At 40.7% G+C, this 24,362-nt stretch overlaps 2 protein-coding genes across 2 annotated transcripts in view; both read left to right on the top strand.

Annotated features, from left to right (window-relative positions):
- The window catches only part of OTOA (otoancorin), a 42,050-nt gene extending 37,940 nt beyond the window's left edge, over nucleotides 1-4,110 (top strand). Inside the window, exons 28-30 of the mRNA XM_074840779.1 lie at nucleotides 1,161-1,353; nucleotides 2,520-2,609; nucleotides 3,181-4,110. Coding sequence (XP_074696880.1) covers nucleotides 1,161-1,353; nucleotides 2,520-2,587 — 261 coding nt within the window. The 3' untranslated portion in view covers nucleotides 2,588-2,609; nucleotides 3,181-4,110. The remainder of the gene's footprint in view (nucleotides 1-1,160; nucleotides 1,354-2,519; nucleotides 2,610-3,180) is intronic.
- Nucleotides 4,111-10,456: 6,346 nt separating this feature from the next.
- KDELR2 (KDEL endoplasmic reticulum protein retention receptor 2) lies at nucleotides 10,457-24,192 on the top strand. The gene is made up of 5 exons (XM_074840491.1): nucleotides 10,457-10,661; nucleotides 17,623-17,723; nucleotides 20,696-20,854; nucleotides 21,913-22,165; nucleotides 22,967-24,192. The coding sequence occupies exons 1-5, from the start codon at nucleotides 10,571-10,573 to the stop codon at nucleotides 22,999-23,001; spliced, it is 639 nt and encodes a 212-aa protein (XP_074696592.1). The 5' UTR covers nucleotides 10,457-10,570; the 3' UTR covers nucleotides 23,002-24,192.
- Nucleotides 24,193-24,362: the final 170 nt, after the last annotated feature.

The following is a 24,362-nucleotide window of genomic DNA, read 5'->3' as shown; positions in this document are numbered from 1 at the left end:
GTGAAACTATTTCTTTGAAAAACAGGCAAAACTGAAGATGTATAGCACCTTGTGGAATTTCTTTCAACTAGCATACATTTTTGTTAGTAAGAATAGTAATGATAGTACAAAATGTGCTTAACAAATAACAGGGCACCTTCTCAGAAGAGTTTTCTGTATTTGAAAGATGCAAAGCAGATATTGTTTTTATACAGGTTTTGTATAAATTAATTTTACAGCTGCATACATTATTCAGATTATGATTTATGAAAAATTAAATTGTATTACGGACTTTAATTGAGTTAAGAAGAGGCTCAGTTCAAAATTTCTGGATCTGTAGGCATTTCAGTGAGTTTACTCAGTTTAAAAGAGCACACCATTTAATAGACAATGAAAAATTGAGAAGGGTTTACTCCAATCTCTGACCTACTTGGAAGTGGAATTTAGTCTTTCTAAAGCAGAACCTGGATGCAGAGTTGTTGCGGCAGAGAAGGCTTGTTGTGTAGGAGGGCTAAAATTCTTGTGACTGCAGAATGTTAACTAGAATCAAAGCAATCCAGCATGCCCAATATATGCAGGCTTTACAAACTGGTTAATTGCTATGTGATACAAGATAATTACCATAAGATTATGATTGCCATGTTTCATTTTTAACACAAGTTTTAATATGACCAAACTTGGAAGATGTTCAGTCTAAAAGAGAAAATTGAATAATGAGATTTAAGCATGGGGGTTTTTTCATCTCATTGCTCTGCTGCTAACTGTAATCAAAGCTCAAACATAGGCTCAAGTGAGGTTGCTTGAGAGCAGATGTAAGAGGAAGAAAATGAAAACACAAGAGGATGCACAATGTCATCAGTCTTTGAACAAATCAGAAAAGAAATGGCTGGAAAATTAAACTCCAGCAATATATTGAAGAAGTCTCCAATACAATGTTGGCATAGAAAGCTTCTCAAGCTGTCAGATCCCAGCAGCAAAGAGAAGGGTGAAAGATAGATGAGTGGTCAGTGAAGTAAATGCAGAGGATTTTTTTTAAGCTCTATTGAGCTCTTTTATAGCAACACAGTGTTGAAGGCTGTTTCCCCTCATTCCAAATGCAAGACAATGCTGACTTCTGAGTCCTTACCTGCCTTATATAATTGACAGCCTAAACCAATTTTTCTGGCTTTTATTCATCCTAGGCATTGTCCCCAGAACAAATAGCAAACCTGGGCCCTGAAAATGCCGCCATGGTTACCAGATCGCAGCGTGAGCATCTGAATGCATCACAGCTCCAGAGCCTTCAGCTGGCACTGGACGGAGCCAGGACAAGCACCCCAGAGACACAAAGCGGTGCAAGCACTACCCAGGCAATGCAAACCCCAGCTGCAAGTGGTGAGTAGAGTCACTCCCTCCTCCTGCTTAGAAGGGAAGGGGACACACACCAGTGGGATGCAGTCTCGCAGCATCCACCAGTATCAGACCTCTATTTTGAAGGTGGGTTACAGTGAATTTTCTAATCAACTATTTAACTCATGCCTTGAATCACATGCCTGACCAAGACAAACAGCAAGGATGTTGTTGGATTTACCCACAGCAAGAGATAATGGAGGAAGACTGTCAGATGGCATTAGCAGCTATATGCTGCTAGAAGCATTACACTATGCTAAGCACTAGCTTGTGTAAAATGTAGTCTGAAACAGAGAGCTTTTGCCTCTCCTTCTTTCCATATTCTTTACCTAAATTTAAGGCAGGGCTCTCCATCTCCGGACCTTCAGATCACAACTTTTATCTGCAGCAGAACCTTGTTTGCAGAGCTGCAAGTGAAAGGAGGTAGCACTGAGGTAGATTAACATCTTTATCCAGACTGTAGGACCCCTTGAATAGTTTTTCCTGCTGTTTCCATCCTATTTGGAATTAAAGCTTCTTAGTACTCTGCTTCAGTGGTTTAACATTTTACTTCTCCATATTGCAGTTTATTCTGGGCAAGTTATCCTGACAAGTATGTTAATGGACATTCTACAATGAGTAAGAGTTCGCACATAGTCAAGCCAACGCTGAGAATTTATCCCTATCAGACAGCAAATATTGTTGCCTCTAGTGACACCAGCGAGACATAAGCTGTTGAAGAAGAGAGAGGGATGGTGAGGTGCTAAAATAGGAGTAAGGAGAACTAAATTGCTATGATGCCCTTGCTGGAATTAGAGCAGACCTTCCCAGAAGCACAAGTGGTGCTCTCAGCCCAGCTCCTTTATGTGTGTGACCTGTTCTCTCTGTAGATATGCCAAAGGGAGGAGTTTTCTGGGTAAATATCACCTGAGTTCTTGAGCTTCTCATTCATTATTCTTATCTCTAATGAGTACCACCCCTATGAAATGCTTCTCTTCAGAGCTGTGTGCATTAAACTGGAAGTGACCATTCTGGCCACTGTCATCTTTTGAGCAGCTGAATGTAATTGGGATTCAAATGTTGGAATTTGTTGCACCTCTTTGGGGTGGGTAGGTCTGTACTAGACCTGGACTGTATTGTGACACTAAGACACAATGCTTTCTGCTTTTCAGGTGCTCCTTGTTTGAGTGGCTTCGGCATCTGGTTGTGTGCTGTGTTTACACTGCACCTGCCTTTCTGAATCCACGATTGTTAAGCTTAAGGTAAGTTGTATTTTCAACAAGAGGTAGCTTTATAAAAGAAATATAGTTCACCTGTAACAGTGAACAACACAGGGTGAAGGACTATGAGACCCTCTTCCTGCTTTGAATACAGACAACAATTTCCGAATAATTTTTCTGTATTACAAAGGTGTCTTGTACCTCTGTTAGACTATCTTAGAATCTAATCAAGGGTAAAGCACTTTATCTTTACTGTAAAGCCAACCTTAACATTAAGAAAAGTATATTTAAAATTCCATGTAACACCAATCCATTACTGCATTATTATTTGGAACATGTTGTTGGTATTAATCTGTATTTTGCCTATTCCAGTCTATTGATAAGATTTTATTCCACAACCACTTTCATATCCTCCAGTTAAAAGAATGTTGCCATTAACTTTCATTGGATTTTACTATTTTGACAGGCTAAAATGTAACAAGAGCACTGGTGGGCTTAAGGTATAAATTCCAATTAAGCAAACCAAATGCTTAAGTGTTCTACTTAGTCTTTAAGACTGCAAATCAAGGTACATCAAAAGACTTAATATTTCTCTTTGCTTTTTGATTTTCAGTGTCCTGGAGCTTACAAAGGAGATGCTAGAGATAAAGAGTTGCAGCTCAGCATGAATAGTAGAATCAAGAAGCTTTGAGATGCCTGAGTGCAAAGTGGTTAATTTCTGAAAAGCAACATCTGCCACCGTGATGTGAAGTATCCCCTTTCCCTGCCTTTACCATTAACAAGTAAGACAGGAGCCCTCCAAGTACTTCAGACAAATTTCAAAACGGGAAATGGCTTGTCTGTCTCATGAGAAAATCACTGAAAGATATGTTTACGTGTTAGGGAGGAGCCTGTTATTTGGAGAGTGATGTATTGTACCCAGTGCTTTTTACGTTGGCTAATTTGGTCACAGTATTGTATCCATCTGTTGGGTTTTCTTCTCATACTTTGAGTGTACATTCCTCTGGACAGAGACTATCCTTCTGTGTGACGTAGTAGAAAACATACTAAAAGTTACTGCTGTTGCAATAAAATAACTTAATCTCTGGGCTCCTGGTTTAAATCCTGCTCAGATAAGAAGTGATGACGTGTTCTTACAATTTAAGCACCTGTGTGGAATGTTCCCCATGGCTGTATGTATTCAACACAGACCTGTTGACACAGAGGGCATTGGCAATACTGTGATTATTTCATGCAACAGAATGCACCATGGAAACCTGCTTATGTTCATCATGAGGTAGTCCCTTCGCTTCAGGTAGGGTTGAACCGTACACCTGGGAATATTAAGGGAAAACTGTTCACTGGGTCTACACACTACTAGGACTGTCAATCCAGTACTTTTCACAAGCTCTGTAATAACTAATTTCTCATAATTATAAATGACAAATATTTTAATATGTTTTATCAACGTATAGCTTACATGTCTAATATTTTTCATGCCATGCCTCAGTATTTTAAACAACGGAAAAAACATATATTAAAAATCCTCTGCATGTGAACATACATTTTGATGTCGTTCAGTGTGATTTTATGGCAAGAATGCATGGTACAGTTTTCCATTTTGCCATTGCAAAAGTCTTTATCTTTTCTAGACTAAAAAGGCAATGCATAGACTTAAAAGTTTAGCTTTTTCACTTAGGGCCGTACTGTAGTAAATACCTTTCAAACTTTTATTTGTATCTCTTTATGGCAAACATTACATCTAGCTTCTCAGCACAGAAAGCAGAATTGAAATTTTGCTACAGGTGGTGAAGCAATAGGAGTGGGGCTGGGAGGGAGCGCTGGAGGGAAGAGGCTTGCTGGTTTTGCTGGTGCTGGGGGAAGGACAAATGTTAGCTGGTGCTGCTGGTGAGAGTAACAGCTCCCACCATGGTCCCATATATTCTGTAATTCCTGCAGCAGCAGGAGCCCACCTGATTTTCAGGGCTTTGTTACTGGCAAAGTAGGCAGTGAGAGCATGGCTGTTTTTCACTCCCTCCTGTTCCCTCTCCCCCTTGAGCAATCTACTGCTCTAGGAACTACCTTTGCCTATAACTAACAAATGTGACATGATGTTACAGATAATACTACATGCTTTAGTTCTGCATTTTATGAGCAAAGAACTACTATTGCTACTGCCTTGTACCTTTTTCTCTAATGCTAATGATAAGATTCCAGCTTTTCCCACTGCATTTCCTTTTCTGCCTGTAAACAGTAGATTGCGACATTTATTTAAATAGAAAAAAAATTGTTTTATCAATCCCAGCAAATACATGCGAATGCCCACCGAAACCGAAAAATGCTTTAATGAATCAAATACATTATAAAGATTTATCTGTTTTTTCACATTAAAAAGTTCTGCCTCATTTAGATGTGAAAGTACTAAAAGGTTGTTTGATTTCTAGAAATTGCCTGACTTGAATTCTGTGTGCACTTCAGTGAAGATGCAGGAGAATATTTTCATAGTCAAGAAGACAGTCAACATTTCCAGTTCAGCTGTTTAAGTCAGATATGTGATTTAGCTATCCCAAGCACTTCAAAAATCTATATGAGCTGAAAATTATCTTCTTCTGTCAATGTACCTGGGAGTGATTCCGTCTACCATTATGTGAGTCAGAGTTTAGATTTTAATTGGAGCAGGAGCAAGCTCTTTGTTTTGTGCCATCTGTGCTGTAATTTCTTTCAAGCACAAGTGCTTTTAAATAGCTGAACTCCTTGATTATTTATTTATTTTATTAAATTAATAATTATGTTAATGACTTTGACATTGCATTTACATTTGGTCAAAGACATACCTATTTCTTACAAGAGTAGTGTAGGAGGGGTAAATGTGGAGCACCCACTTAATGTTGTACTTCACGGTGAGATTACAAATCCTATTTGGTTCATAAAATGGTGCGAGCATCTTGGATGGTGAGAATTGTAGAAAAGCAATTTTACTTTTGCCAATGTACCTCTTGTAAAGGTCACTGATGGAAAAACCCATTCTACAAAAACTGTGATTCATGAGATACCTCCTTCAAAACTGTTGAAACTGAATTTCTGTGGGAAGAATAGATGGAGAGAGAGATGGAGAGCACTAGTATGCATGGTATGTAATCCATGTATGTAATTTGCTATCCATTCATAATCTAGCACACTTCTATCACTAAGAAGAAACTGAAACATGTACTTTTTCTTTTTTACTCCTGTGAAACAAACCACAGAATCCCTTAATGCAGGCATCCATGCCATAGGATACTGCCAGTCATACAGATCTGTGCCCTGTGCATACGTATATTACATACAAAATGCACATGATCACTTTCTCTGGAACACGTTCATGGGAAAAATGTCTCAGAGTCCCTCTCTTTTCACACCATCAGGATTTTAGGGAAGAATATACTACAGAGAAAGATTTCTTTGATCCTTAAAGACATGTTGCTGTTTGTTGTAGATGTGGGTAACATTTGTTCAAACAAAGCTTAATTTTTCCTATATCCTTTTAGATCTGACATTTATATTTGAGAACGACAAAAAAATCAGATTAATGCATAAACTGGCTGTTGAATATATACCATGACAATAATTTTCTTATCTGCATATTGTGAGAATTGTAGCTCTCCTCTCCACTTGTGACTACTCTGATGGTTGCTAGGCACTGCCGTACATACCGTGGGATATACATCCGACTGTTGACAGTCTGACAGAACTCTGGTGTAGGCCTAGCTCTTCGGAGTGTTGTGAACTCTGTGACAGGTGGCCCTGTCCAGCAGTATGTATGAGGAGGTATTTAATTTAATTCATTTGATTGGATGTAGGATTCTTAAGGGGTTAACAGATGGGAAGAAGTACTTTGTTGGTTTATTATTTCAGTGCCTGACACCTTTATATTCTGAATTGCATTTAGAAAAAAGAAAGGGGCTACTAGTTCTGGATCACCAATAGCGAAAAGATCCCTACTACCTGGTACTGAGGAAGTGCCACATTTGTGGTATCTTTCAATCCCTGAAGATAAGAAAACAACTACCCATCCACAGCATCTGAAAACTGTCCCTGTTAAAGCTGGTATTATGGCTGTTGTCAGGTTTTGTAGAGTACATGGAATGTTTGACTCCCAGTGATCTCAATCTGTCACATCAGAGCTAAGCAACTCCTATCAGTGTGAGGCTCTAAAAATACCGCTTTAAAAAAAATGGCATCCTTCTTTAATTTTAAGATGCCTCTGTATAATCTGCTCAAATATGTACTGCATTATGGCAGATTCAGTTTATCATTTGACTGCTGCACCTATCTTAGGATCATCACCACCTGATTTATTTTCCCATAACACAGATTGCAGCCCCATCATATTCGACTGGGACCTTGTTAGAGTCCCGTTGCCCACGCTGAAGCAGATGTGAGATGTGCCTCCCAGGTGTGCCAGCCAAACGCACCTGGGCTTATGGGAGAGGTCCAGCTACCTGAAATGACACTCACAAATAAGCAAGGAATTGAATAGTCGCCTGGAATGTGTCACTTGAGCAGGTAATCCCGTAGCTTTGGCCACAGTGCACTTGCTGGTGTTCCGGCTCTTACTGCATTGTGGTTATCGATATTGCACGCTGCTTCCGAGCGTGCACACAGCCAACTAGGGCATGTCAGTCGAGGAACAAGGACTCGGTGAACTGCGGTACCTTGTTCCCTTGTGACAGGCCATCTTCCCTAGAGAGAAGTAGAAATCAAATTTCAAATAATCTCTTCCTCTTTTTTTTTTTTCTCCTCAAAAAAGGCTGATATTCTACACTGGGACACAACATTAAGCAATGTGGTCTCTTTATCTGCGTGAAAATGTTTTTGATAAGTGTGTGGGTTTGGGTTTTTTTTTAAAGCATGATCTGTAGATACATGGGCTAAGAACCTTATTTTTCTCCCTTACAGTCCAAATTGGTAAAATATTCTCTCCTGTGTTGTATAATGTGGGACAGCCTCATGGACTGCTTGCTCCACTGCTGTTGAGGTGAGGGATCTGACTTCCCTTTCCAGTAAGGCAGGAGGGAAACAGGTCTGCACAGAATAAACACAAACTCCAATGTAAGTTAAATTTCTTTTATCGGTACCCCAGAACACCTGAAATTGCTCCTCAGAAACAGTATTTTGTGCATTGTTTTTTTAAAAGTGCAGATAAATTACAAACTTTTCAAAGAACAAAATAAATCTGTGTACCATCCAGGTATCCAGATCATCATATTTTAGTAAAGTGCCTGATCCTTTATCAGACTGTCTTTCCCTATCTATCTACTCAGTCCCTAAACAGAGAAACTATGAGACTAGCTCATACACCCCACCTGACCTTGTCTGGTATCAGGACCTGTAGCAGTTTTGTACCATAGGATATTTTTATCAAAATTCACATCTGGTTCTTTAATCGTACCCAGAAATAGATAGTCTAGAAATGTATTACACTTTTTTCTGCAATAAGTAGCAAGCAGCCGATGTCCATCTGTCTCTTCCTGCCCCTTCATGTTCAGCATCAGTCTGCTTTTCCAATCGGATTAATGAGAGGATTTTCTTGCCCTCATGATGCAGGAACACAAGGCATTTTCAGAGTTTACAATCCAAGTGACTGTACATTGGAGTATTAAATGGAGGAATTGTGATTGCTGGATTTCTTGCTTTGCTGGCAACAGTGTAACATCTATCTTCTAATGTTTTAGCTGCTATTAATTAGCCTTATAAATATTTAACAGCATCTCACTTAATATCTCCGATATTCTCTTTGGGGGACAAGGAGAAGAGGGGCCAGGACTAAATTCCTAGAGGAGAAATATGAAAATAGTGGAAAATACTAATCTGTCACAAATACAGCAGGATAATATTTCCTGGTACTCCTTTCCCCGATAATTTTAAACTCGTGTATAGAAAATAACTGTATTGATTTATCAAAGAATAGCCATTGCTGTAGTTAAAATCATGTGTTGGTTTGATGCACAAGCTAAAGCTGCCCTAGGTCATCTTTAACTGGGGCCTGACATGTTTCAATATTTAATCAGATGTCAGAAAAGAACTTAGATCACAAACAAATTCTGAATACATCCTGCATGAACTGAGAAAGGGGTTGAGAGAGAAGGGATGTCAGCTCTCTGCCTTTAATGTATCTATTAAAATAGATTCCAGATACGCATCTGTCAGTGTTTTTATTAGCTACTTTTATTTCAGTAGTCATCCTTTTAGAAGTGTTTACATCTAACGTATTAAAATGTGCCTATTTCAATCAAGCCTGTGTCAAACAGCTAATCTGGCTAGTTCAGCCAGTGCTCTAAGACATAAACTGTACTTTTGGACCTTATTGTTACACTTTTATATAGTGATGAAAGTGCCACAGCATTGCAGCCACAGAGGTTGGACTTACGTAGTTGCACTTTCTCCCCACTGTTGCAGTCTACACCATGGACCTGGGGATTCTGTCAAATGCTGTTGTCTTCAGTACAAATTACCCAAGTACTGGATTTCTGTTCCTAACGTGTCCTCAGGTAAGCAACTTGCTTGTAATTACATCAAACATTATTTGATGCTTAAAGTTATTCAATATCTGTTTAAAATAATTAGTCTAATTTAGAGTTCAAATCTATTAAACTTTTCAAATGTAACATATAACCTGACTTGAGAGGACAGACTTTGATGCCTGATCTCTGAAAATAAGTACATTTGTTTCTGTCACACTGTGGGTACTTATTAAAAAAAAGGTAAACTCAATAGGAAGTACTAATCAGTTCTCTCTTCTTTTGGGGAATATGTAAGCCCTTTAAAGATTTCAGTGTTTATGCTACATTTTAAACAAGAAAATGAAAGATTGCACTTAGGATCTTTTTCATAGTTTCCAACCAGACATAACCTTCCACTGTGGGAAATTTTCTCTACGTGGTTCTGTACATTGTTCTGTAACAGCGAAGTCCTTACTCTAGTTCCTCAAACAGGGCATGAGACAATGCAAACCAGGAGATTTTTAATAACTTCCCCTTTCTGAAATGGTATAAAAAAGCAAAGCACCACTGTTTAGCTGGGATAACCTGTTTTCCAGAGTCATTGGAAATCCTATTCCTGTGAAGTTTTCTAGCTTGCTTTGTTACTGTTTTGATTGCTGGTTTTTTTAGAGAACATTGGTGATTAAGCCGTGCTTAAGAGGGGATACCTCCTTGAACTGCACACTGCACAACTATGATGGCGATACCCTTCAGGTTTAGGGATTGAGGACTGCAAAGAGGCAGCACACTAATTCCCAAAGCCTTATTGTTGCAAGGAATAATTACTTTTCTTAGAAATTCGCATACTCTCTTGGGCCACTAACCATGAATCAAGCTCATTTGCACAAAACGTGACAATAGCTATTAAATACCAACTGCTGCACTAGCCAGCTGCCTGATGGCCGAATTTCACGGCGGTTTCTCTCCCCGTTCATCCCCGGTACTTGCTCCACTGGCCGGCGGCTGCCTGGTGCTGCCGGAGCGTCCCCCGCGCAGGAGCCGCTCCTGGCTCACAGCTCTGTTCTCTGCTTACTGCCGGTTAACAAAGAACCGCGAAATTATCCGTCTAAAAGGGCTTCTGAAGAGTTTAAGGCAAAAAAAGGGACCGTGGCCTACTCCGCCCTCGGTGCCGGACACCCAGCGCGGGACCCGAAGCGAGGACTTCACCCTTCGGGGCCCGGCGGGAGCCCGACCCCGCCGCCCCTGGGCCCGGCGCGGGCCGCTCCCCTCAGGGCTGGCGCTGGGAGGGCTGAGGGAGGCCGGAGGGTCGCGCGCGTCCCCCCGCCGCGGGCGGCCGGGCCGGGGCTCGCCTCAGGGCTAACGGCTCGGCCGCCCCCGCGGGAGGCGGCGCGGAGGGGCGGGGCCGCCCCCTCCCGTTTCCCAGGGTGCACCGGGCGTGGTGGCTGTCTGGCCACGTCCCCGGGCCACGTCGCTCGGTGCCCGCTGAGCTTACGCCATCTTCGCTCCCCGGCTCCGGGCTGCGCTGCCGCCTCTGCCGCCGCCATGAACATCTTCCGCCTCACCGGGGACTTGTCCCACCTGGCGGCCATCATCATCCTGCTGCTCAAGATCTGGAAGAGCCGCTCCTGCGCGGGTGCGTGCGGAAGGCCGCTGGGCGGGCGAGGGGAGGGGAAGAAGGGAAGGGAGGGCGGCGGGACCGGCTGGGCAGCTCTGGGCCGCGGTGCCTGAGGGGAGCCTCACTGGGGCCTGGGCGCGATCGCCGCCTTTTCGCCGCGGCAGGGGGGTGGGCCGTGCTGCGATCACCTCTGCTGCAGTTTAGGGACCGCTTCCTGAAGAGAGCTCAGCCGAGCCGGGGAGGGGGGGGGGGGGGGGCAGCACGGGGGGGTCCCGCCTGCCCCACTTTCCCGGAGGCGGCTGTGGTAAAGCGAGGAGAGGCGGGGGGGGGGAGGGAATTGTGTCCCCCTCGAGTCGCCGCCTGAGGGCCCCTAGGGCGGGAGGGCAGAACTCGCCCGGGCAGGTGAAAAGGGACGATCGCTCCCCTCAGCGCTGGCGGGAGGGGGCTCAGCCCCCCTCCTGACTGACCTCCCTCCTAACTCAGTCCCTTCCAAACGCAGGGTGCGTGGAAGCGGGTGGGCAACCGGGCGGGAGGAAAGGGGAGCCACATCCCCTCCTCCGGGGTGGGGGCGCACTCGGGGGAGCAGCGATTTCGTTAAAGGTTTGGTGGTTGCCATTATTTGTACTTTAATCCCCGAGCACCACCACCTTGGCTGTCCCCGGGAGGGTCGCCCCTTCCTTATGTAACTGCCCGGTGGCGAGCGAATGAATGGGGAGGCAGGTTGGGAGGAGGGGAGGAGGGAGGAATGCGTCCCCCGCGGGGCGGGCAGCCTCCCTCCCTTCCCCGCGCCCCGCCACTATCGGGAAAGAGGAGATAGAGCTTATTTTCTCGCTTTTCCTGACAGCGCACAGCCTTCCGTCTGCGTGTTTGCTTGGCAGCTTTAAGCGCCGCTCTGGTGCGTGAAAGCTGGTTTTGGTGCAGCGTTGGGAGTCGCTGACTTGCAGTTTGCAGATGCTGAAGTTTCCCTCGCTCCCTCCTTTTCCCTCCGCGCACAGGTTTGCGTTCGCGGCAGACTACCGCGCCCTCTTCTTCCCTTTTGTTTTCCGCCCTCGCTGCGGGAAGAATTAAACTGCGATTCGTGCCGTTTATAAGGCTTCTGGGGTGTTTTCTCGCTTGCCTGGCCAGCTGCAGGAGGAAGCTGTAGGAGAGAGGCTCCCGGCTGGAGAGAATAGGCTCTGGGTCGAGATCCCGGCCTGCTCTGACGTGGCAGCGGGAGAGGTGTGGCGGGGAGGGAGCTGGGTCCCGGCCGCCCTCCGGGATGGGCGCCGGGCGAAGCCCCGCTCCCGCGGCTCCGCCGCCAGCCCGGGGGAGAAACGCTTGTGCTTCCTCCCGTGTTTTGTACGTGCTTGCTCGAATTCCGTGTGATGTGGTTTGCTTCCTCGCTTCGAGTGTACGGTGTGGCGGTTGGAGGGAATTGCAAGCAGTTCTTCTAACTGCAACATAGCTGATCTCTTTCAGAAAACTAGGAGTTGTTGTAATTCAAAATGGGCATTTCAGTGCTATGTGTGTTACATGGATCACGCCACCGACCCTGGAAATAACGTTTTTGCTGTGTCCTGGGGTCTGACTGTGAGCTTGACTTTGCCTTCTTTCTTGTGAGCTTCTCCTTTGTTAGTAAGAGTGATTATTCTTGAAATCAGTTTGCCATGTGTTGGCATGAAATACTGTTCAAATACCGAGTTAACACTGTTGAACAGATGTATCTGTAAAGTCTTCAGTTAAGAGTGTGAAGAATTAGTTTAAGCTGCAACCTGAAAGAATTGAGGATGGGGAAATGAAAGAGATTTGCACTACAGGTAAGAGGAAGTACAGTTTCTGTATGTTTTCATGTCAAGTCACTTCTTGCTAATCACTTGATAGTGCAAAAGAAAAAAATAGTAGATTAATAGCTTTAGTTTTAAACACACATAAAGTAAAAACTGCTCTTAATTTTACAAAAGAGCTCAAGCAAATGCCTCCGCAGTCCAAATGCAGTGGTAGTGCAGAAGTATTGTTTCTGAGGTGATGGAGCAAGAGCTCCTTCCTAACGAACTTCCCTGGCTCACCCTCTAGTGGATCAGGAATTCTGTCTGGATCTGGCAGGAGAGGGCCTGGCCTTCTCCAGCTCTTCTGTAGAGTTCTGTCCTCTGCCTTACTGGAGAAATGCAGTCAAGTTTGCAAGTAACAACACAATTAATGATGTAAAACCTAAATATCTCTTGCTCTCTGAAGAAGGAAAATGAGAAATTCTAGTGCAAGGCTAAAATTCAAATAGGGTTTTAGCCAAGAGATTGTTAAGTGACCTTTGGACATGAGGTTATTTACACAGTATAGTACAATGAAACCTAGTCCCATCTTTCTGCTTAAAAAGTGATCTGATGTTTTCCTTAAATCAGTTGTGATTGAGGATCTCTGTTACTAGGGATTTATTTATAAGAAAGTACACTCATACCAATCATTATCTTTGGTACTACTTTCTCCAACACAGAAAAGTAAATGGGCCTATATTACATAGGCCCCTCAACTCTTCTCTTTACAATATTAGCCAGCATCCCTGAACACAAGCAGACATGCGTGGAATCTTTCAGTAGAAAACGTCTGCTTCATTCATTTTCCTGAGAAAAAACAAAAATGAAATGGGTGATGCATTTGTCTGGGATTGTTTTTTTGGTGTCTTCCAGTTCTGAGTCCCTAGGAGTGAATCCAGATCCATATTACTTTTATGACTTTAGTGTCTGAGGTTTTAGTGGTTTTTAGTGTTTAATGGTTGGACTAGATGATCTTCAAGGTCCTTTCCAACCTAGATGATTCTGTGATTCTGTGAGGCCATAAAAAGTTTGTCTGGAATGAGAAGAGCACCTCAAAGGAGCATGGAATTTTATTTTTGGGGCTCTATCCTGTTCCTTGTAGTGGTTTGTTGTTGTCAGTTGTGGTTTCTACTAATAAAAACATAATACAGACTTATTTTATGCAAATATGTATTTAAAGTCCTACACAACAATAACCCGTAAATCGTTACCAGTTAATGTTGAGCAGCTGCTAAATGCCTCTTGTTAGTGGGCTTTCTGTGATTCCTTTACATTGCATATTAGAGCAGTTTATAAATTAAATAAACTTATACCTCATGGTTATTGGTGACTAAGGAGATGCGGGCAAACCAGCTGCTGCTTTAACTGTGCACTTTTGAAGCAGTAGAAGCTTAGAAAATAAATAAGGCTTCTAACTGATTGCTAAACTGTAGGCTGTGATCCATGAAGAGCTGGCAAACCACATGGTGCCGACTCCTCTCTTCTGGTTGCATCTGTGTGTGTCTGAGGCCTTTGTTCCAAGAGGAGCTCAGAGGCCTGTAAAAGCAGCTGGAAACAACAGGGAGACAGCCTGTGTACCTCTGCCGCAACCTACTGTTTTCTGAAGACACATCAATCCCTGTTTTCTTTCCTAAGAAGTGACTCCTCTAATTGAGGAAAACAGGTGAAGCTAGGATAATCTACATTATGAAGCAGTCTGTGTTTTCAGTGTTTGACAAACTTTTTTTTTTTTTCTATCCTAATTTAGTCAATATGTTAAAAAGAGAACAAGGGGAAGGCAAATCAAGTCATGATTTCAGAGCTGGCAGGGAAGCAATTTTTTGCATGACTGGTTACTTGAGTTTCCAAATTTAGAATTTGGAAAAATGTTTGCCACTCCAAATAACAGCTCAAAAATAATTACTAGGAGCCATGGAGAATGTAGCAGCTAACTCCATTATTGACTTCATGTCATAATTAGGAAATTCATGAGACTTTAAGAATCCTGTGCTTTCAAACATTGTCATGTTCAGACTGTATTTTCTAATCCATTCCAAGTCAAATTAGATTGTTTGCACTGTGAATTACTGCCTGAAAATTGATTTGCTTTTCTCAGTGTCATTTGTCAAGTGTTAAAGGTGACCTGCAGTTGCAAGGCTTGTCAAATTATATGCTGAACGCTCTAAAAAAGTAGTGTGGATAGTAAATGTGTAATACTTTTGCTACATAATGTAACTGTCTCTCATAATTTTGTTTGTCTGGTATGGACCAGATTGTATGTTATGTTGAAGACTTTAGACAGTGCTTTGCTACTGTCTGCTGCCAATTTATGTCTCAAAAAATGCTGCTTTAGGTAGGTTTGGAATTTCTTCTCTCTCTTTGAAGGAAAATTTTGCCTTTCTCAACTGACAAATTTGTGTTTAGAGTTAGGTTGGGTTTTTTAATTGAAAGTACAGGATTCTTAATGTTAGTACTTTATTAGCAGAACCAAAGCAGTTGTGGTTCTGTGGCTGATGCGGACTTCATAATGAACAAAGCTACTTTTTTTGCTAAATACTTCAAAAAGTCTGTGAAGTTTTCATGACAAAGTATGGACTGGCTTTCCTTAGAAAAACTTTTGTTTGTAGATTTTATGGTTGTGATATGGAGTTCATAGTTAGTAAGTAGCATATACACTCCACAGCCAGGCTGACTGAATGCCTCTGCTGCTGCCTATTGCTCTTTACCTAATTCACAATAACAAATTGAAGTTGATGAGAAAGTACTACAATTTCAGCTCTGCTGTCTTCCCTGGCTGTGAAAATCAGGTGAGCTTTTGAATTAAAGTTTCATTCTATTGCTTTTAGCCAAGCCAGAGTGCAGAAGGGAAGTTTTTCCATGTGTGAGGATGAAACAAAAATGAGAGGTTTGACTCTTCAAAATTTGACCCCAGAGCTTGGGAAGAAGAAATAAAAATGTGTGTTTATTTAGCTCAAGAACTAAGTAATGTTTGTGGGAGTAAAAGCAAAGGGAGAAGGATGGGAACGGCATTGTGAGCCCAGTGTATTGCAGTTGCCAGCCATAAGCCAAGGTCAGCACTGTGGCAGATATATTGTTGTATTTCCTAAAGTTTTGAAATGCATCAAATTCATGTGGCAGAGTGTTTACCTGTTTACACCCCTCATTTTTGCTAGTGGTGTAGATCTTTTTCCCAGTTTGCCTGTCGCTCTGTAGGTCTTTGGTTTAAACTTTGAACCTTGCTTAGTCTAGCCTACTTAACTTGAAAATTAGTTGTGACTAGAATGTGTTTCAGGAAAATTTGACTGTTCTAAAGATTCAAAATTCAGTGAAAATACTGAAAGCCTTAATAAAAACTACAACTTTTGGTTTGGGGGATAGGTGAGGCTGACAATGGCTTAGAGGAATTTGTCAAGCATATTACATGTATTTATGTGACAATACCTCCAGATCCAAATTTATAGCTGTTATCAATCGTTAATGTATATTACATGCTTTTTTCCCCGTTTTTTCTGTTTGCTATTTATTAAAAGAAAACAGCATGCTAAATAATTTAACATAACTATATGCTGTAGCATGGTTGTTGTACTGTAATCTGTCCAGGTGGATTTCTTTGTCCTGTAGGTTTTGACCTTAGGACACCGTTCCTTGCTGAGAGGTTTTACTGGCATGAGAGCAGGGCTCTGTCAAGAGTTGTAATGTCAGTGAGTGCACCTGGGATGCAGCTGAGAGTGCTGCTTCAGCTGTCTTTGCAGCATAGTTCTAGTTCAAGAAATGTCAAACCTATTTTTTTTCTAAACTTTACAAAGTGGTTTGGTTTTGGTGTTTGTTTTTGTTTTGGTGTTTTGTTTTTTTTAAAACACAGCTTTTGTTTTATAGTTTTTCAGCCTACAGAACTGTAGGTTTTGAGGCATTGGCTGTTTCCTGTACTACAGTTGCTTATGGGCAGTGGGGTTGTTCTGCAGGTAATACATTAGGCTCACCTCACAGACATTTCACGTATGAAAGTTGCAAACAAAAACCCTTTTTAATTGTTACGGTTTCAGCCATTCCTGTACTTTATGTATAAACATAAAGTCTCTTCATCTGGGGCAGTTTATTCAGTGTTTCTTAAGCCAGAGTGGAAAAGGAGTTCAATAACCACAGCAGATAGCCTTTCTTCTAATTGCTTTATGGCACTGTTAATAAAAGCCTTTCTCAGAAATATCACTGTATAAAGAGACAAGGATTTTCAGCCGTGCATCATAACCCTCTCCTAAAGACTATTTTTCCTTCCTGTTTTTTGAACAATATTTGCATGCTTAGCTGAACAGATTCAAATATTTTCACCCTGGGTGACTGAAAACAAGAATAATTGGAATAACAAGATAGAGGCACAGGCTAGGTTGTTTTGTCCCCCTGCTGTGACACCACCACCACCACATCAGTATTATGGAGTGATGCTTCACCTCAGTTTTCAGAAGCTTTTAGTGAGTGATTGTGCAAAGTTTTTATGCTTCTAACTCTGCTCTAGTGGCTGAAATTAAGTATAAACAAATTTTGATGTTGGGGCTTTGGCCTAAAATGGAAAGTTACTTTGAAGATGCAGTGTAGATGTCTGTCATTTTAGCTCACTTCTCTCTTTTTTTAAATTTTGTTACAGTACATAGTAACATCTGGATTTGACTGTTTGATTTCCCCCCCCCCCCCATGTGATCAGTTAAGTTTCTGAATTTAATTGCCTTATGTTTTAAAATCGATTTATTCCTTTAAAGTCATGTTATTGGTGCTGGCATACTTTCTGATTATCACTGGATCTGTAGTATCTATTGCCCTTGTACCTTTCCAGCTATTCAGCATCTAAAGAATGGACTGAGGCATGTGACAGCACTCTGAGAATTGAAAGCTAATGCAGCCATGCTGCATAGTGCCCAATGATAATGCAGAACAGATAGTGTAATCTCCAAATATATCACCTGCACGCTATCTGCTGTGAGTAACTTCTAAATCTTGTGTAGTGCTAGCACCTCTTCCAGTACAAGGTAACTTACATGCACGCTACTGAGATATATGACCTTACAGTTCTGTTTGTACAGCTTGGAAGCCTGGATTTTGTCCTAATTTTGTAATCAACTTGCTTAGAAATAAAGGCTATATCTTTTCTCCTCCTTGGCATCAAGTGTTTTAAAGCACATCACCACTTTTTGAATAATTAATTATTTCCTTTATTGCTTTAGGTATTTCTGGGAAAAGCCAGCTTCTGTTTGCACTGGTCTTCACTACCCGTTATCTGGACCTCTTCACTTCATTCATTTCATTGTATAACACATCTATGAAGGTAGAGTATACTGAAGAGTTAGAAAAGCTAGTAATGGTGCATGCAGAGTGCATAATTTCATTAATAAAAGCCTCTTTAAATGGCCCACTGCACAGTTACTACAGATAAGTTTTAGACCAGCTTTGGATAAAGAATGTGAGAGATGGACTCAAAACCCTACTTTTTCCTACACCCTACATGCAATTTTTAAAAACTGTATGGGGACTGTGACATCTAGAACAAGTGACGTTTTGGTTATTGAAAATAAAAGCTTTTGGAAAAATGGTTCAAATAAATTGTATTTCTCAACTGAGACATTAGAGCTTAAGTAAATCTCTTTTTATCCACGCCAAGGTAGATTGGTATTCAAAATGCATTGCCAGAATTGCAGCTAGTGTCTGGTCAGAGGCTGATCAAAAGTTGACAGGAGTACGTTCTTACAAATGCAGCTTCCATCAGATTATATCCTGTTCGCTTGTCCACTGCATATTAGTGAGCCCAAATTTGGTTTTGTTATTTCTTATTTATTCCTGCAAATTCTGGTGCTGAGTACAAGAAAATAAAGCAGCAGACTGGAAGAGTGCAGCATGTTTGTGGCACCAGTACAGGTTGGTATATTTGTGGCACCAGAGCAGACACATTATTAATCCAGTTCCTTTACTCCTGGATTTTCTTGATGCTCTTCAACTTTAGCTGAGATAGAGGATAGTATAACTTTGCCAAGAGGAAAGACTAGGTAGCGAATAATGCAAAACATACTGAAGAATTAGGGGAATAATACCATAAAATAAAATTTTAGATTTTAAACTCACACTCTTGTCTTCTAACAAGTCAAATGTTTATGCTTAAGCTTTAATAATAACAGTCTAGATGCAGAACTGTGGATTAAGTAAAATATTCTTGAAACACAAGCTTTTTTCCCTGTGTGATTTCTGAGAATATTGAAAGCTACTGTTGGGTGCACTGAAGGAGCAGCTAGGTTTTTCTGCATTTCATTTATTGGTTGTGATTCAGGGGTCATGACCATGTCTTTGTTCTGCAGCCCTCCTACCCAGAAAAGGAATGAATATGGGAAATTACACTTGTGATACATAGCTTCATACTGAACTGAGTCTTTCCAGTAATGAAAGAGTGGTCCTCTGTTCAAATCCACTATTAACTTGCAAAACGTAAGCCTCTATTAAAGGTTACTGCTTAGAGAGACTGTTAGATGTAATTGGCTTTGAGCCCATTATTGTAGTGCCAAGACAAAGCTGCTCGAGTGTCCCAACACAGCTTTCTTGTTCTATCTACGTATATTTAGGAGTATATAACATTACACAGTTGTAAAGAACAGGAACTACTATACAAAGAAGATTACCCAGAGCATAACTAGATGAACTTTCTAATCTGAGGAAAGTGCTGTCATTTGCAGCAAAAAAAGTATTCATTTCTGTAATTAGGACTTTCTTCAATATTTTTAGAGAAATATTTATTAAACTACAGGTGCCAACTAGCTGTATTTGGCAGTGATCATCACATATTTAGGAAAATGAGTTTCTTCTGCATTCCAGGAATATATACAGAAATACACAAACTGGCACTGCCTACCTTTCTTAACGACCTGCAACTAAGTTTTGTGATCTGTAGTGTTGTATATCTTACAGTTTCTTTTTCATGGTACCTGTATCTGAGTATCAGATGCATTTCTGCTGGTGCACTCTGCAGTCATTTTTCTACCATTCTTTTATTTTGTTATCTTTAAAAATGAAAACTTTTTGGGTGTCCCAAAACACACCATAATTCTCATGAAGAAATCATAAATAAGGAGTTCATTCACACTTCCTTAGTGACTTCTATGACCATACCAATTATGATTAGTTTACACCTGTAGTAGGGGTTTCCTATATCTGATATCCTGTCCTGTGGTCCTTTATCTCCAGTCAGCCAGGGTGCGAGTGTAGTCGAGTCTTCAGATTCTGAGCGCCTTAATACAGCATTTGTAACATTTTGTATCTGTGAGCAGCGCTTTTAGTGATTAGTAGATCTGCATACAGTGGGGGTTTAATCTGTTACTTTTCAGTAGTAAAGAACCTATATTTAATGTGATAAATGGCTTGGAATATTTAATCTTTGTGATGAAATTAAGGCAGAAGCTAAACTATCTGTCTAGTCCTACTGTACTGTGTTGTCTCCAGGACGATGTGGGCTCTGTCCTGATGATGGCAGATTGACCTTTAGAAAGTCATGTATTTTCTCTGATTCTGTTTTCTCTTCTGTAAAATAAAGCTATTTGCCTATTCCACGGGGAATAACTATGAAGTGTACCGTATCATAACAATTAAAAATTGTAACATTAGACATCAACTGAAACTGAGCTCTGGTTCAGTGCTTCTAGCAGTCTGTTAGTTTTGCAGGTTTTATGGCCTGTTGGTTGGTGGAGAACATAGTCCACTTGCCACTCTTCAGATTTTAGAGATGGTTAAAGGTCTAAATGAAATCAGCTAATTTGTGATATGTTAAATGGCTGAGTCCTAATGGGGCTTATTGAATAGTTTTTTGATTGCCACACAGGCCACACCACTCCCAGGCTTTTTGAATGTGAGAAGACCCCTTTCATCATTACTACATGTATGCTTTTAATGTAAATGTTTTGGGCCAGTGCTTCTCCCACAGTAGCAGAAGGGGTATTCCTTCTCCAGTCAATTCCTTAGTTCTGTCTACTCAGGAAAGATCTGTAAAGAAACTGTGGACAGTCACTTCAACCAGAGGCAAGGTGATGCTTTTGAAGCAACAAAACCGCTAGAGCCAGAGTTGTTGGTTTTGAATTATCACTCTGCTGAGGAAAGATAAATACTACCACATAGCCTGGAACTGCAAAAGCATGTAAACAACCAAAAAAGACAGCACTTAATTCTTCTTAGTGCCTGGGAATGTCTTTGTTCAGTGAGTTTGATCTAATCCTGCAACTTCTGTGTCTTGTTTTGTTTTTGTTTTTTCTTTCCTTGCTCTAGCTTATCTACATTGCCTGCTCGTATGCCACTGTGTATCTGATCTACATGAAATTTAAGGCCACCTATGATGGAAACCATGATACATTCAGAGTGGAGTTTCTGATAGTTCCTGTTGGTGGACTCTCATTTCTTGTCAATCATGACTTCTCTCCTCTGGAGGTGAGTTGATTGTGGCCAGGAGGTTGTACTTTTTTCTCCAAAATACGAAGGTGAGTATTTTTAGGCTGATTGAGGAATGCTTGAAAGATGCATATGTTTAGTAGGTTCAGGCTAATCCTGTTTCCTTAAAGCATCTTTACAGTGTAGATTTCTGTGAAAATTTAAGGCACTTCATGAGACTAGCATTATTATCAACATTGATTATTTTATTAAGCAGAAGACAGTGTGCTCTGATGGTTATATTATTTCAAAAGTATCCTTTCTTTTGTTATATTTGTTAAAGAAATGTCCCAGAATGCAGTTTGTGAATAGTTGGTGCCACCTGGTGAAAACAAAAGGAATTATAATACTTCTTAAATTTTGTAGAAACACAGATGGTCAGGAGTATTAGAAAGAATTGTATTGTATTTGAAATGCAGCTATGTGGTTTCCTATGAGAAAAATTATATTAAAAATGTAATTGTAGAGAGTTCAAACAGGTAATTTTTCCCACAAAATGGAGAATAACTTTAGATGCTTATTTTAAGTGCGCTGAGCTGCATTTCTGTATTTATTACAGTAAAATGATTTTATTAGAAAATAAAGGAATTTTAATTGCAATACTTTGAGACACTATTTCAAATTTTGTTCCGTATTAACTGATTCTTTAAACCAGTAGATTAAAAAAATTGGAATAACATGGGGAAGAAAGGACTTTGTCTTCCCTGCAGCTTTTTACAGCACCAGCTCTGTAAGCTGTGTTTCATGGGACTGAATCCTGAACTCATGGATGCACATAAGTTTTCTCATGAGTAAACCTACACCTGCCAGCTCACTAGACAGCTGGTTTGGAGAGTCTGTTGTCTGCCAGGAGAGTTGTTTCCCTATATCATCCTGTGGTTGATTATGAAGCTTTCACTTGGTTTTTCCTGTACCAAGCATAGTTTGCCAGAATATTGTACCTTTTCATAACATTGTTAGAGAGTCAAAAGTCAGGCCAAGTCAAATATTTTCTGTGCTTCTGTTATCAGTAAGGCAGTTGAATATATCTGTGTGTTTGTTTTCTTTTTTTCTTTCAGATACTGTGGACCTTCTCCATCTATCTTGAATCGGTTGCTATTCTCCCTCAACTTTTTATGATCAGCAAAACTGGGGAAGCAGAGACCATCACTACCCACTACCTTTTCTTCTTGGGTCTGTACCGTGCCTTGTACTTAGTCAACTGGATTTGGCGCTACTATTTTGAGGGATTTTTTGACCTCATAGCTGTTGTTGCTGGTGTGGTCCAGACCGTTCTTTACTGTGACTTCTTCTATTTGTATGTTACAAAAGGTAAGTAGTGCAATAACTTCAGGTTGTGGAATGTAGCAATTAACACGTTCACAGGAATCTGCCATATCGACATTACTAGGTTGTTAATTCTGTGTGCAAATTATCACTGGAACCTCCTTGATAGATTTATGAAACATACTTCCTGCTAGCATGGGGCATTTCTGAGGATTGGTTTTGAGTATGGATAGAGTATAAGTGGTCTGATGAACTTAATTGACAAGGTTAAAATAAGTATGGCTAAATACATGTTGCTGTTGTCTTCCATCGATGAGCGTGATCCTTATGCTTCTCCTGACAACGTACACTGTTCTGTGCAGATTCCATGCTTACAGACACCTTTCTCAGTGTTTTAAATACTCAGAGTCCAAAGGATTTTGGATCTTTCTGTTTATGCTAAGTGTAGAAGCAGTCATTTCTGCTGAGTGCATTGGTAATTCTGTCCTTATTCACATTCCAGCTTCCATCATGTATCTACAAAGCTATATGGGGCTGTGGTTTTTTTAGTCCTAACTATTAAGAAACCACAGTCATAGGCTGGTAGGTCCTGTGAGGATGAAAAATGAGAGTTCCAGGGTGCCACAAGAGGGCAGGATTGGAATAGTTGTTAATTTATCATAGTTTTAGTAGTATGTATTAAAGAGAGAGAGGCAAGCTTGGGAGGACTGTCTGCGGTGCACCTGTTTTGGAACCGAGTGACTCTGTGTGGCAGGTTTTGGTCCCTTTGAAGTTTAAACAGTATGTGCTTCTCCTAATAAAACAAAGATGTGATCTAATTGTTTTCTTTTCTACTTTTCCTTACAGTACTCAAGGGAAAGAAGCTCAGTTTGCCAGCGTAAGTGCCAAAAAAACCATCACCAGCATCTGTCCTTTTGGATGCTTGGACAGAACAATCCTTATCACAAGCAAAGGCGAAGATGCTTGAGACAGAAAGTCAGAAACACAGCTCTTTATAGTGCAGGTAGTCATCAGCGGCTCTGTAAGAACGGAGGAAAAACAACCAGCAGATTTCTGTTTGATGCATCTTGCCTTTATCTTTTTTATTACTATGTATAAAGATTTTTTACATAAAGAAACTTATACTGTATTAATAAATTCAGTGTATAGTTTCAATTGGAATAGTTCCAAAAGTGAAATTTTTGTGAGATTGTTTATGACCAGGAACAAGTGCAAACTTTTTTTTTAATTTTCAAGAATTTCTTTGAAATGACTGATTTTTTTTTTTTCTTTTTTTTTTTTCCCAGTGCACAGATATGTGCATCCTTGATGGATGGTAGTCATCTGTTCTTTCCCTTTGATTCAATTTTCATTCCACTATATTTATTTTTTTCCAAAAGGTGAATATATGTCAACTCTAAATCTGAAACCACCGATGTTCAGTGTGATGTGCTGGTGCCCAGTCTTTGTGCCATCTGCTGACATGGAGTTCCTTATTTAAAATATATGTTGGTGCTAGAAGGGAAACAGTCACATTTTGTAGCTGTTCCCCTTCTAAAACAGGCTGATGGCAAGAGGACAGTAAGGAAATCTGTTGAGGCCACAAGGATGGGCCCTTTCCTGTTTTGCCATGATGTTTGGGAAGGTAATCCCAGGGATGAAAGCACTTGGCAGCGCAGGTCGTGAAGGGTAAGAGGTGCAGTTGTGTTGCTTAGTGGCAAATGTTTGTGACTGTATTCTTTGTCCAGGAAAAGAAGGTTAAATATCTGGGATGTACAGCCCTGCTACACCACTGCAGCTATAGAAACGGGAGACTTGTAAGTTGTTGATTACAGTAATCTGTAGGTGATCATTTTAAACAGTATCTACATTTTCTTTTAAATGAATGCTTTATAAGCAACTTCCATGTTCAGCTTCAAGTGGTTTTTGATGTCACTTTTGGACAATTAATATTTTTTTTTTATAAACTTTTCAAAATCAGCAGCACCAGTTACCATTCTTTATCCTTTAAATGATTCCCTTTTTTTACTGAGCTGTTGCATGATTTATCCTGTGTTACCATCCTCAATAAACACTTTATGAAATGGTGAAAATGGTTTTTTTTATTCCTGAATTAAAGTTTTCTGTTAGCCTGGGACTGGATGGAAAGTTGTAGTAAGGACAAGTTACTTAATGTCATTGTTTGCTGAAATTAACTTTTTAAGGCTACAAGGGGCATTATCACTGGATGAAGCAATGGTGACTTCGTTCTGCTTGTTTCGTA

This window comes from Strix aluco, chromosome 15, assembly GCF_031877795.1.
Source record: "Strix aluco isolate bStrAlu1 chromosome 15, bStrAlu1.hap1, whole genome shotgun sequence".
Lineage (NCBI taxonomy): Eukaryota > Metazoa > Chordata > Aves > Strigiformes > Strigidae > Strix > Strix aluco.
The sequence above is the reverse complement of the archived record's forward strand: the minus strand, read 5'-3'. Positions and strand labels throughout refer to the sequence as shown.